General features: G+C 30.8%; 2 protein-coding genes across 2 annotated transcripts; one reads left to right on the forward strand and one right to left on the reverse strand.

Moving 5' to 3' along the window:
- Positions 1-374: 374 nt before the first annotated feature.
- LOC130442613 (uncharacterized) lies at positions 375-13975 on the forward strand. The gene is made up of 4 exons (XM_056776890.1): positions 375-429; positions 2816-2949; positions 6109-6269; positions 13132-13975. Exons 2-4 carry the CDS (start codon positions 2820-2822, stop codon positions 13492-13494), a joined length of 654 nt encoding a protein of 217 aa, XP_056632868.1. The 5' UTR covers positions 375-429; positions 2816-2819; the 3' UTR covers positions 13495-13975.
- Positions 13976-14222: 247 nt separating this feature from the next.
- On the reverse strand, positions 14223-14846 carry LOC130442842 (peptidyl-prolyl cis-trans isomerase NIMA-interacting 4). Its single transcript, XM_056777209.1, has 3 exons — positions 14718-14846; positions 14498-14662; positions 14223-14403 (listed from the first exon to the last, which is right to left on the reverse strand). Exons 1-3 carry the CDS (start codon positions 14788-14790, stop codon positions 14255-14257), a joined length of 387 nt encoding a protein of 128 aa, XP_056633187.1. The 5' UTR covers positions 14791-14846; the 3' UTR covers positions 14223-14254.
- Positions 14847-15085: the final 239 nt, after the last annotated feature.

Genomic DNA, 15085 nt, shown 5'->3' on the forward strand with positions numbered 1-15085 from the left:
GCAAATTGCGGATTCACTCACAAATAAACAACGAAGTAAAATGAAGAAAAGAATATAGTGATAATGAAATAAATGTATATAAGATAGTAAATTGAACTAATCATTTTACTATTTTTCTTATAATCCTTATAAAAAGAATAAATAGTCAAAGTAATAAAGTTATTATTCTATTGTGCTTTCTCTACGGAATTTCAGTACCGTCATAGACGTACTTGGGATTCTTGGTGGTAATACGAAGCGTTGGGAGGTCAAGGTAAAGAAGACCGAAGGTACTATGTATGTGTGTTGTATATAATTATTGATATTTGATTTTTTTTCTTCGAATCACACCCCACCTTTCTATATATACACGGAAGGTATTCCGTTTCATTTTCAGTTGATAAACGAAAGTGTTTAAGTAGTGCTTAAATAGTTAATAAGTATTGGCAGGTGAATATTTCTAGAAATTTTAGGTTTATTATTGCCTTATTTTGTTATTTAAACTTAATTCTAGTACTTTTTGTTAAAAAATAAATTTCATTTTTCTAATATTTTTTGTTGCATCATTTTCAAAGATTATTAACGACATGTCAATATACATTTCGTGATGCAATTGAGTGTCTTTCAGATTCTTAATTATGCTGTAAGAATTTTTAGTAAAATTACAAATATTACATATAATGGCTAAAATTACTAATCAGTTTATACTAATTCAAATTTCATTACAATTTTAGTAATTTTCTTAGATAATTGAGAAAATTTATTGATATTAGTTATAATTTTACGATAGTTGAGTATAAATCTTACTTGAAAAGTAATTATATTAAAGTGAACTGAATAATTAAAAAATTCTTAGAGCTTTGACTTACTGTGTTTTATTGTGATATTACAAAAAAAATTTCAACACATTTGCTAGATGACGCTAGCTACGCCGTTTGAATTATATTTAGAAGGAGATGGGGATTTTAAGTACAAATTAAAAGTGTTTTTATCAAACTTTGTCTGTTCAGAGTTCAGAGTTTTGAAAGAAGTATAAAATATTATCTCTATGTGCAAGGGAAATTGAAGTTTTACTTTTCTACAAAGCTATTGGGAAATTGAGTCATTTATCAATGAGTTTTCACATTTCTTCGATAGAGATCTCAGCCATTCATTGGTGCGTAGTTCCAGCTGCTTTTTTCCTGTCTTCCAGTTTGATCGTGATTATTTGTCTTTCCACGTATCATTTTCTTCTCTATTTTATAAATGTTTTCTTCTGTATATGTCCAGTTTTGACAGCCGTGTGTAATGACATTGGCGAAAGACTTTTGTTTTTAGGTAGTTGGCATATTTTTCATTGTTTGATGTATTGATAGCTTTCAGAATGATGCCGCCTTCGTCAAACTTAGTCTTGTTTTTATTTCTTCAGTTTGATGTTTTTTATTCGGATTATTATTTCTTTTGGAGTTGTTTTTGTTGATTAGTCAAGTTTTTTGTTTGATAGATTAATGCTCAATCATCAGCAGGTGATGGAGATATTGCTCATCTATATTAAAATCATTATTATCCCAATTAAAATTCTGGAAAATGAAGCATACCTTACTTGGTGACAAGGATTCCAATCATTTCCATTATTTTCTGAGGAAATTTGTCAGTAACGAACCACAATCACTTGTGTAAACATCTATAAATATATAGACTACACCTTTATGGTGGTCTGTGAGCAATTAAGGCATCTATTATGTAAAAACTATTTGGTAACCTCGCTTTTATTTGTTAAACAAGAAATTAAATGTTGAAAAATAATGATTTTACATCGAATGCACCATTTCTGGACGGAACTTTTATTTATTACAAGGTACATCCAGAAAGTAACTTTCCCGATATTTTTCCTTTCACAAAAAACGTAATCAGCCGTGTCAGTTCCGAATTCGTATCAGATCAATCATATGCCAGCTGGACAGATCCCGCCTAGTGTTAGTAGTATGTTCTAAAATGGAAGCTCTTAGTACTTCTTGCGGTAGATGTGAGATTCGGTCGGTTTTTAATTTCTTGAATACACAAAGCTTTACGTGAAACTCTGTCCCATTTGCGACATGCCATTCAAAACAAGAGACGTGAAATGCTTACTGCAGGTGTTGTGATCCTCCATTGACAATGCTCCTCCATATACAACTTGACGCACAACATCTGTTTAAACGAAATTCAACTGGAAGCTGTTTGATCATCCACCCCACAACCCTGATGTTATTACTAGAGATTTTCATGTTTTTTTCCATCTAACAACATTCTGGTCCTCCGCTGAACGTTTTGGCAGCGACGAAAAGATAATTCTATTAGAAGACAGCGGAATTCTACGACAGAGAGATACAAAAGTTGATCCCACGACTAGCAAATATCTTGAGACTAAGTTGAAAAATATCTAGAACATTGCTGTACTTGTAGACAGTTATTTGTTAGATTAGATAAGAAAACTGTTTTTCCCACATTTGCTGATGAATTTTCATCAGAAAACAAAACTATATCACACACTAAACCCCACAGTATGTTTAAAATTTCATAATCAACAACAGGCCCTGTGGATATATGAGATACAGGGTATCGTTCATTACTTTCTGAATACCACTCGTAATATATAATTTATACATTCGAATTCCAATGAATATTAAATTCTACAAGACACTACTATAAAGTTTTTTGCAGAAAAATGATTAAATATGATTATTATATGAGAATATCTTTCTGTATATTTTGGTATCAGTTAGAGCGGCTCGATGTAAACCGATTTTTGAATGATTTTTTGTAGCTATGAAGTCGTCGAAAATCTAAATTATGTAACTTGGCTCGTTTTTTGCAGCAAAATGATTAAATATGCTGTATTGGTTGTTGCATTCTTCGGAATTTCGATAGCACAACAAAACCAAAGAATTCTAGAAGCTCCCATTCCAGCTCTCTGTGCACAAAGAATCATTCATGAAAGAACTCCCGATGGTAAGTTATTTAGTTTTTTTTTTGAGGAAACAATGAATCCGTAGACTTTTCTTTGAAATTAACATAAGCTATATGAGCATAATAAACGAATTACAGTATTCTTACTTGGCGGACTGTAGACACCCAAAAAGAAATCAAAGTGCCACCAAAAAGCAGGTACGCTTTGAAACGTTCAAATGAAATTTTAGTGTTTCGTTTTTCTTATTATTAAATATCAAAATTCAGTGATGGTAAAGAATTTTTGGTGATCATTTGAGGTAGACGATACAGTTACTGCGTTCAGCCATGTACAGGGTCCTTCACGACGAGCTGAATCGATATGCATATTGGAAAGTACTGGGACTAGTGTTCTGAAAATTTGCTTGCATGGGTTTTCCGAAATACTCGTTTCAGCTAAAATAATTTTGTTATTTTAAATGGAATAGTATGGTTTTTATTAAAGTCTTGGAGTCTACGTGAAATTTCAATATAACTTTATGTAAAGCATCGTATGCCTAAAGTCCACCATTTTTTAATTATTTCACATTTTCGAAACTTTTGGACACATGCAGCCTCCATAAAAAAAAATAAAATTTCTAAGTTAAAGTGAGTCATGTCTAATACTTTTGGGATTTGGATAAATAACACTTACAGCTTTCAAAATCTGTGAAAACCTTGACAAAAATTTATATAGGGTGTTCAGAAAATGGTACCGAATTTCGCTATCTAAAAACTTCGAAAACTTAATTTTTTCAAATGGCAACCCCCATTTTTCTCTTTGGATTCTACGCTTTAAAATAAGGGGACTTCCTTGGTAAATTCATACATCTCAAATTAAAAACTGAAATTTTCATGGAAAGTGTATCAGGGGTGGGTCGTGGTCTATCCGGATATTGCAAACGGAAAGTATCGCAGGCTCGTTTAATAACCCTATCACATTCCCCGTATATTACCTGCAAATTGAAACAATCTTCATGAATAAATCCTAAACGGGACATGATGAACACTTTTGCAATGCTTAAAGGTCAAGCTATTTTTATTGTTTGTTTGTTTGTTAGCTTTTTTTTGATCGTTCCAGACAACCGACAACTAAAAACTATGAAGTTTTTAGTTTCTATAAAAATCGTTAATTTCAGATATATGAATTTACTAACGAAATCCTCTTAAATTTAAAGCGTAGAATCCAATAGTAAAAAGAAAATGGGGGTTGCCATTTGAAAAAATTAAGTTTTCGAAGTTTTTAGATAGCGAAATTCGGCACCATTTTCTGAACATCCTATATAAATTTTTGTCAAGTTTTTCACAGATTTTGAAAGCTGTAAGTGTTATTTATCCAAATCCCAAAAATATTAGATCTGACTCACTTAAACTTAGAAATATATTTTTTTTAGTGGAGGGCTGCATGTGTCCATAAATTTCGAAAATGTGAAATAATTAAAAAATGGTGGACTTTAGGCATACGATGCCTTATATTGAAATTTCGCGTAGATCCAAAAAATTTAATAAAAACCATAGCATTCCGCTTAAAATAACAAAGTTTGGGTCCACTTCCGATATAACCGGAAGTTTCAGAAAACTGAAATTATTTTAGCTGAAACGTGCATTTCTGAAAACCCATGCAAGCAAATTTTCAGAACACTAGTCGCAGTACTTTGCCATATATATATATATATATATATATATATATATATATATATATATATATATATATATATATATATGTATATATCGGTTCTGCTCGTAGTGAAGGACCCTGTACATCTGATGAATCTGACTGTGCGGTAAATTCGGCAAGCCATTATTCGCGTTCAGTTGTATAAATTTTTGAATATTTTTAGTAAGATATCTTTGCTCCGAATCTTGAAAGGAAATTTTCATATTTGTTTTGATTTTTGACTTGTCAATGCAATTCCAAAAATGGAGAAAGCAGTAGCTTTAATTTGTGCGTTTGGAGATTCTTTTGAAAATGAACTAGACGATGTGGAAGTACATCCGAAGAGCATAGACTATGTAGAAGAGTTTGTCCTAAGATTTAGTAGGAACCAATTTAAGTATCTTCTTCGAATGAATTTGGAAATGTCTTTAAAAGTGTTATCCGGACTCTGCTCCATCGAAAAGAACCATTTGTTATTGGTTTGCTGAATTTTAACTTGGTCATGAAGACACCGTTGATGGTGAACGTTCTGGTCGTCCAATTGAAGTGGTTACTCCAGAAAACATAAAAAATGTCCACATATAATATAATTATTTTTTTTGTGTCGATATGTGACAATGGATGAAACATGGATCCATCACATCACTTTGGAATCATCATCTAAGTGGAATGCAGCCGGTGAACCAAGTCGAAAGAAACAACAGTTAGCTGGGAATGTTGTGGTTTCAATTTTTGGGATGCGCATGGTATATAGTTCATCAACTATCTCCAAAAGGGAAAGACAATCAATAGCGAATACTACATAGAGTTGTTGGATCGTTTGAATGCAAAAATCAAGGAGAAACGACTTCATGTCGAAGAAAAAACCACTGTTTCTCCAAAACAATGCACCGATTCTCAAGTAGTGGTTAATTTGAACGAATTACATTTTGATTAGCTTATTCATCCACCGTATAGTCAGGACGTGACTGCTGGCTATTCGCTGATCTCAAAAAAATGCTGAATTGCTGAATCTGAAGCCTATTTTGATGCAAAACACAAATCTTTCTACAAGCACGGCATCAAGAAGTTAGAGAAGCGTTGGAATTGCTCTTGAAGGAAATTGATAAATAAAATCGATTTTTGGCAAAAAAATTTAATAAAACGATTTTTTGGCAAAAAATGTGTTTTTCTCAGTGCGTCACACGAATTATTGATGATGATAATGTGTTAGATCATACACTGAAACTGATGTACCGACAACTGGTCGACGTGACTTTCATAAAACCAATGAAGCTGTTCAGAACAAACTTGAGCTGTTAGACATAAAAAAAAACACATCGAAATATCAATAAATCTTAAACAAAGCAATACCTATCTCTAGTAGTTTAAGACACATGATAATAATAGTTGCTTCTACTTGAATATTTTTTTGTGTACCGATAATATAGCTAACCAATTTCATTTTTGGTTTGTTACACTAGCCTCCAATGTTAACAAAATTATAAAAATTTTTTGTACTTCATCTGCACCTATATTTTTTTTAGGAAAAGGATACTTTTTCAGTTGGAAGGACCAAAATACTAAAGGTGTTGAACAAGATTGGTTGAGCACAAGAAATTATTGTAGAAAGCGTTGCATGGATTTAGTTTCTCTGGAAACCAGTGCCGAAAATGAGTGGATAAAAAGACACATTGTACAAGACAAGGTAAGAGATCCTAGTTGAATTATGGTGTTTTGCAAATATTCATTTTTATAAGTATTAGTATATGGATGGAACGAATATACGACGATTCTTTTCGATGTTTTCAATTGTGTTAATTATTAAAGAAGTGAAAATTTATCATAAAATGTTATTTTTTAAGTTCGCGAAACTTTTTAAAAAATCTAGCACAGAACAAGTTTATTTGTTAGGAAAATCCGAGAACCTTATAGCGCCATGGACATCGTATCACCTTGTAATTTGAGTTACATAATATAACAAATCGCTATTGTTTGCAATAGCTAAGTTACACTGTTGCCAGCTTTTACTTATTTCTAATGTTTACTAGACGTTTAAATTGAGATATAAACAAAATTTTACTGCTTCTAGTTTCGTTCATTTCTATTTTATTGAGTAGTTTTGGTAAAAAAGAAACTATATTTTAACGATCGATTCTACGAGGGTTGTTTCAAAGTGTCTCACCTAACAAAAAACTTCATTTTATATCGCGTCGTCAGAACCATTATCCTCTCAATTCTTCAATGTCAGGTTGTCTTGTGAAGTAAAATCATTTTTTATTTCGTTCTTACATGGTTGTGATCAACAAAACGTATTAAAGGTCTTTCCAAAATAATTTATACAGGATGATTGATTATTTTTACGAAGTTCAGTGCCTCCTTAGTCATTACATTTTTAAATTATTTACAATCTTATATGATGTTTCAGAATGCTGTGTCAAATCAAAGTAACATTTTTTTAAATTGCATTGCATTTTATTGCATATTTGGAATCAGTTTGACTACAATAATATAGAGTTGTGTTCTATGGTGTTATAACCAAAATCGTAACAAGTTCAATAACCTGTATAATGTAAGAGAAAATCAAGAATGAAGATTTGTAGTGGCCAAAGCATTCGAATAGTAGTAAAAAATTTGGAAGAGAATTTTTTATTTCGTTAATATTCATTGAATCTGACACAGTGTTAATCAAAATTCTAATACATATTTTTCTCGGTTTTTTTAAATGAGTCACCCTGTTTTTTATCAGTTATTGAAAGTACTGCGAACATACTTCTTTTTTTAGCAAGCATTTCCTATACCTAAAATTACTAGTTCTTGAGATAATTTGATTATTAAAAATTAATGTCGAAATGTAAGTAAATGAAATGATTGATATGATCTGGATATTGGGAGGATGCAATAAAAATATAGAGTATAGTATACTATGAACGTTTTCCCGAAATGAAACTAATGTTTTGCTGGCAGTTACTAAAATCCCACACACAGATATAAGGAGTATTTCCAGCGAACCAGTAGTAGCAAGAAAATATAAAAGAGAAATTGCAAAAATAACTGAAAAAAATTTGAGAAATGCCTTTTAGTGATATATAATTCATGAGTCAATAATTCTCATTATATGCGAGTAGAATCCTATACTTTATCTACGACTACTAAGTATTTTTATTGAAGTTTTTTTGTTAGAATTTTTTTTAATATTTTATACTTTCCGCCAATAAATTTGATGAGGCAACTTCAGCAGCCTCTCGAATTTCTGGTGGAGCTAAAATAAAGTCACTTTCATTTTCTATATCCATAATGTGACATAAAATATTAAAATATTGAGACATTTAAAGTCGCAATAATACAGGTTTGAGTCAAATTCATATTTCTCCCAAAAGTACTTCGATGTCAAAAACCACTTTAAGAAACATATATACTACAAAAACATTTAATGTTGCTGATAGATCAATGTTAATGCTCCGTGTATCCAAATTGCAAGTCCCGGGTTTGAATTTGGTCTAGAAAAATTTATTTTTTAATTTTAGTTTTATATAGTTTAGTTTTTATATATACAGAACTAAATTGAGAATATTTAATAGTATTTTACATGATAAAATTATAAAAAACGAGTTTTTATAGAAAAACAATAGAATCGTCAATATAAAAGTTTTTGTATTCGACTCGCAGCAATTTATTATATCGGAATGGGCCTAATATGATTTTTGGATGAATATTATATACTTGGTGACTCAACCACCGATTCCCTATAGTTAATAGTATTATTTATCTAAAGGAAATCGTTTTTGTATTTATGATTAGATTATGATAAATTTTTGTTGGACCACCTTTTTTATTCAAAAAGACACATGCGCCATGGTCTTTGTTTAAGTTTTAAATTAGAAATGGTGACAAAATCCTTCATGTATGTTTTCACGTGATATTAACGTTTCGATTATAATTATAAGTATCGGTATTCCCTCACAAAGTAAATATTCAAAGCACGAATTACCTACATAATAAAAAATCATTGACCTAATATTAATTACGCGGAGGTAATACAATGTAGTTGCGAAACGATTTATCACCTTGTGATTTCATAAAAATGTTTTGCATACAGGATGTTCTCTGATATCGTCATTCTGGTAATGTTTTCATTGCAAATTAGTTTACATTAAACGTAACTAAAGATACGGATCTTAACATCTAAGTATAGAGGATGTAATAAAACGTTGGATTATAAATCACACCAAATATTTAAATCTAAACATAATTCATCTGAGCCTAACTCAAATTTATACCCAGGTTTTTCGATGTTATTTGACCTATCCGATCATTTGTAACTAATGGAGATTTTTTCCAAAATGATATCACAAAATGAATCCAAAGTTTTTTCAATGAAAATTTAGTAGTACTTGAATAATAACCAATATAAATAACATTATGTAAGTATAGGGTATACATTAAAAATATTTTCCTTGATGCAAAAGATTTGGGAGTGACTAGATAACGTAAAAATAATGCTCTGAATTATAGGTCTTTAAAGTTGCGAAATCGGAACTAAATAATAATTCTACACTAACCTCCGAAGGTCAGGGGCGGCTCATGCCCATTGGTTAACAATCCATAATATATCCAGGGACAACCTGTACAATCTGAAGATAGCAAAAATAAATTTTTAATCGATTTCTCAACAAAAAAGTACTCTCTATTTAACTAGATAAAATTTATGGTTGAGAAGACATGTAGATTTTTATATCAAGAGACAAATTATCATAAATTGTAATTATAATTTATTGAAAATACTTACAGGAGGTTTTCAAACACAATCAAATATATCTTGAAGAACTAAAGAATAAATAAATAAACATTTGTACTACATACTATTCCAGATCTTATTACTGGCAGAAGAAAAAACTATAATTAAAATATAAAAACTAACATTTTTCCTAATAGGTGGATGAGTCGAGGAGGTCCATTTGCTTGGTTACCACGTCCACCTGAATTATATACATATATTATATACTTTATATATATCTTAAAAACTTATTATATGCAACACCGGTAAATACAAGGAACGAAATGATCGATTCCATTGTGACGCTATAAGGTACAATCTGGTAATGCTCGTCCAAGTTCAAAGAAATATCCTCCGTAGACTTCTGCAAGGTGCCCACTTCAAACATTTATTATAATTTTTCTGATTTTATTTGATAAATTGTAAGCCAACTATGTTTTTCTACATTTCAATTTTTTCCTTAAGTAAGTAACATGATATTTGACAGTATGCAGTTTAATTAGAAATGTTTGATTGTATTTTAATTCCTTCTATAAGTATTTTTAAAAAATAATTATAATTTATGATAATTTTCTTCAGAATTTCTCTTTATGGCGAACGGTTTTCTTGGCATGTACAATGATCTAAAACCCTACATTTCTCCCAAACTATAAATTTAATCGAGTTAAAGGAAGAGTAGGTACTTTATTGTTAAAAAATCGATTGAAAATTTCATTTTTGCTATCTTTAGATTGTACAGGTTGTCCTTATAAAAGTTACGGATTGTTAATGATTGGGTATAAGCCGCCCCTGGCTTTCGGATAGTAGTATAGAATTATTATTTAGTTTTGATCTCGCAGCTTTAAAGGCATGTAACTCATAAACGAAGGGGCGTATGAGAAAGTATTACACAATATTATTTTCACGTCATCTACTCACTCTCGATTTTTTTACATCAAGTACCGGAACACCCTATATTGCTCAAAATGATTACTATTATTTAATATACACAGTTCGTATTATTTGTATGTGCCATTAAGGGGTGGTATAATCAACTAATTTTTAATTCCGTTATTATTAAAATGAACTCTCGGGATCGACTACAAAAATGTATTCACTGGTACATTGAATACAGACTAATTGATTCTTCAGCAGAAAAGTTTCTCTAAAATCTGAGTTGCATCTGTATTCTTTTCATGGATTAAAGTTGTGTAGCAAGTTGCTAGTTGCTAGTCTTTTTTCCGCAATTGTTTGAGCCCTTATTACTTGGATAATAGCTTCTCATTCTACCTCTTTTTCCTTGACACTAAAAAAATTAAATAGAACAACCAAAAAAAAAAGGTTAAACTGGCCTCGAACTTCTAACTGTAGTTTGTGCGGCTGTAAAATGCTACACTATGATTCGTCAGCAAAAATCAATTTATCTAAAAGCTGATCACTTGTAGTACTTTTTTCTAAAAATGTATCTCGTTTTAATGCGGCACCATAATTGGATTATCAATAGTTGCAATAAATGTTAACAGACTATCTTCCGGAATTTTTAATATGAATGATTTTTCATTTTTTTTTTTTAGTTTTTCAAAAATAACACTCATTTTTGTGTTCAACACTCCTGATATGGTAATTTGTATCTCTAATAATGGTTTTATTTCAAGTTTCAGTGAATCATTGAACACATTTTCTTTACTTTTCCAAAAATTTGAGTAAAATATTACGTTTTGGCTTTTACCTAATTTAATTTCTCACTGTTGACTTTTGATTTTTAATTTTTTAGGCTACCATGTTGCACATTGTGATTAGAGAGGCTGCGAAAAAAACACCTAAATTTATCCGTAATTTATAAAACTATGTTTCTCTGTTCATTTCTTTCCAAATAATGGATAGTTCACTGTTATATAACAAGCTGTCACACAATGCTAGTCTAATACCGGATTACGAACATTCAGATCATTAAAATATAACTGTTTAAAATATTACGTTAAGTATGCGAAGCCTCTCTAAAATTGATGAATGTGGGAAAGTTTGACTAAAACAGTTATTTGTTTTAGTCTTTACAAACTTTAAATGTTGCAAAAAATGCCCAAAGTAGAGTTTCACCGGAAACAACTGATTTTATTATGTGTAGGAAGGTGTGTGCCATACTTTCTTTTTGTTTAACGATTTCCTTCGAGATAATTAATTCCGCGAATGAAGTGAATACATTAAAATAATTTCAGCATCTTTAGAATATAATTTGAAGAAAATAAAATGATATCTAAATAAATAAAATGAAATAATTATTTAATTTAATTCATCGCTATCCCGATAAACTATTTAAATAAAAATTCATTTTTGAATTAATTGGGTATAGAGTTCCGATATATTAAGAAAAAAATGTCCTTCTTAAATTTGAAATAATTGCTGTCCATTCCAAATAACACAAGCCCAGCCGAAAGCGATTGATCTGAATTATCTGAGTGAATAATATCCATTACAAGCGAGTAGAATTTTATATTTAAGTTCACTCCAAGATTGACCATGATGCAAACGCAGACAATACTTTAACTTCAATTCATCTAATGCTATGTCACAAAAAGATTAGTGATTATAGGTTTGGCTATAAGATTCGGAATTTCGATGCTTAGCTGTTCAAAAATCAAAAAAATCGACTCAGACGACACCCCTGCTATCGCAAGTCACAGGCAAAAAAACTTAACATGACTTTGTATTTTTCTTAGTAAAATCTTAAAACCAATAGTATTAGCTTCAAAATCATATAAAATACACTTTGGCAAATACAGGAATGAATATGAAATAGCCACGCTCGTAAATGAGCGTTACTAGATGATGGTAGTAGGGATTAGTACGGTCTCTCAAGTAGGTACATTTGATTACTATTGTCAGTTCTATAGTCTGTTAGATAGTGAAGATCACTACGTGGGTACCTACTTTTATTGTTTTTACTGGATACCGAGATAGAATATATATTTTATTCTGGGGTACAGAAGTTAGTACTTTGATTATTTACTGTACTGATTCACCAAGCGCATATTACCCCAGATTGTCATCCGAATTTTTTCTCATTTTAACTTTGTGCCTTTCGTACGTTTCTTGATATTCACTCCTGTATTTGCCAAATATGTACCTAATGATCGGTAACCACCCTTTTTATGCTTGTTTACAATAATGCTAATTGGGAGTAACCAACCCTTATAAAATATTATCTACCTAATCCATCACTATCAGTTAACAATCAATCGATATACATCTCCGTTAACAACAATGAAGAATTCTACTACCTGAAAACGGACACAAGTGATAAAGCTGCTCAAGCGATCACTCTATTTGGAAAAGGCCAGAAGGGCTCTCGCTGGCTGTAAGGTCCAACAAAACCTCGGAGAAACGCTAAAGAATCAGAAGAAGAAGACTTAAAGCAGTTAACCTTGAGCCTAGGAGGCCAGCTACAGCCTCCAAATTAACCCCAGCCCATCTACGTTTTGCCAGAGAACATGTTAATTGAACAAACGAAAGCAGAGTGTACCTGCATGGTAGCGATAGAAGAGGACGAGTCAATAGAAGACCTGGAGAAAGATTCGCGCAGAGACTTTTGAAGAAGGTTCCTGTAGTTTGGATGGGCATTTCGTTGATTTCTATTGAAACTGGTGGAAGAGCGGGGGGGTTAATGGCGAACAGATACTAGAAGAAATTTTATGGGAATCAAAATTCATATGTTTGTAGGGCACTTTCGATTTTTCTTTCTCTAAGATATTGTATACATATTTCGTGACTATATGGAGATTGTCTTTCAAGTCATTTTTATGTTTTTAATTCTTAGGTGAAGTATATTTGGACTTCAGGTCGACTCTGTGACTTCCCTGGCTGCGATCGACCAGATTTATTACCTAATAATATAAATGGATGGTTTTGGACTGCAGTTCTACAAAAATTGGCCCCAACAACTCAAAGAGATCAAAATGATTGGTCAGAATCTGGTGGAATTGGTAAACCACAACCTGATAATAGAGAGCTCATTCAAGGAGGAGCTTCAGAAAATTGTTTAGCTATTCTAAACCAATTTTATAATGATGGAGTTAATTGGCATGATGTAGCTTGTCATCATGTTAAACCATGGGTATGCGAAGAAAATGAAGACCTTTTAAAATATGTTAGGTATACCAATCCAAACTTGTTAATTTAAGCTATGGCTCACTTGATTACCTTTCAAAAATTTTAACATTGTAAATAATGTTGCAATAATGTAAATATTTAATGGTAGTAAAATCTTAATTTATTTTTATTATTTCATTAGAATGTTTATTGAATATTTACTACCACCTTTTCAATTTTTTCTGAATAGTAATTCTAATATAATAATCATAAATATTGTTGAAAAGGCTTTGAAATTTCTTTTGTAATAAAAATATTTTTTGAGGAAATGTCAAGGCTATTGATAAATATATCTATTCATATTAGCCAGGCGTATTAATTGAATGTATAGCATAGCTTCCTCCAAACGAAAAATAATTATGATTCAAATTTGCGTTTATATTTAAAATAAAGTTCTAAAAAAATGTACACTGATTTGAATAAAAATAGATGCATAGTGGATGTAGTTTTAACCTGTAAGTGTAAACATATGTATTTATTTTATTAAAATAAACAAATAATTTATTTTGAAATGTGTTTCATTGTCTCAGGGTGAAATTTATTTTATGATTCCAATTTAAACTAATTATCTAGATTAGGTTACACCCCTCAGATTTAAAATTTTAGAATATTATAGAAAAAATTTCTTTCATAATAATACAATAAACTAAATACTTCAATACAATTACTTACCAAAATGTTTATTTATTATTTCCTCGCCCCAATAAGGATTCTGTTATATTATTCAGAAAGTTCATTAAAAACAACTAAGTAATGCAAATTTTTTATTTACAAAAAAGAAAATAACAAATTCATTTTTTACCTTCAACCATAATAATATGATACCCAAACTTAGTTTTAATGGGGGGATCTGTATAAATAGGATTAGCTATATTTGATATAGGTAATGAAAATGCGGCATCTTGAAAAGGGCCAACCATAGAACCACGGGTCATCCAACCTAGAAAACTAACAGTATCAGACATTGCCATTAAATTTTACTAATTAAATATTTGTTCACTTCAATTTAAATTTATATAAAATATCCACTTTACCTAGGTCTCCCCCTGACCTAGCTTTATCTTCACTGTAAGCAGCTGCTACTTCTGGAAACTTTTGACCAGCTTTCAATTTTTCTAACGCTTCTAAACATTTACTTTGTTTTTCGCACAGTATGTGTCTAACTTTAATTGCTGTACCGCCTTTTTTCTCTTTTCCTCCTAAGAAAATAATATGAATGGATTTCTACTAACATTTGTGTTTTCTTTTTATTACCTTTATCCCCTGATTCGTCGTTTCTTCCTGATTTTGCAGATTTGGCACCCCCTTTATCCTTTTTAGGGGGCATGTTTATATTTTTGACAAATAGCGAATAAAGGTTTTAATCTTCTTCGTTTCTGAAGTCAGTTTAGAACATCTGATCATAATCCATACTGACTATTATAATTCTATTAATTTTATGATTATCACTTTGAATACTTAATATATGGAATCTATATAGAAACATAATATTTCAGTTTATTTCTAATAACATTTGCAGCATTTTTAGCTATACGAGACCATCGGTAGCACTAGTGACACCTGTCGAAATAATCGAAAACAGCTACCAGATCATACTAGAACCCTGTAACTGTGAATATCTG

The sequence above is a fragment of the Diorhabda sublineata genome, chromosome 4 (assembly GCF_026230105.1).
Source record: "Diorhabda sublineata isolate icDioSubl1.1 chromosome 4, icDioSubl1.1, whole genome shotgun sequence".
NCBI classification, from domain to species: domain Eukaryota; kingdom Metazoa; phylum Arthropoda; class Insecta; order Coleoptera; family Chrysomelidae; genus Diorhabda; species Diorhabda sublineata.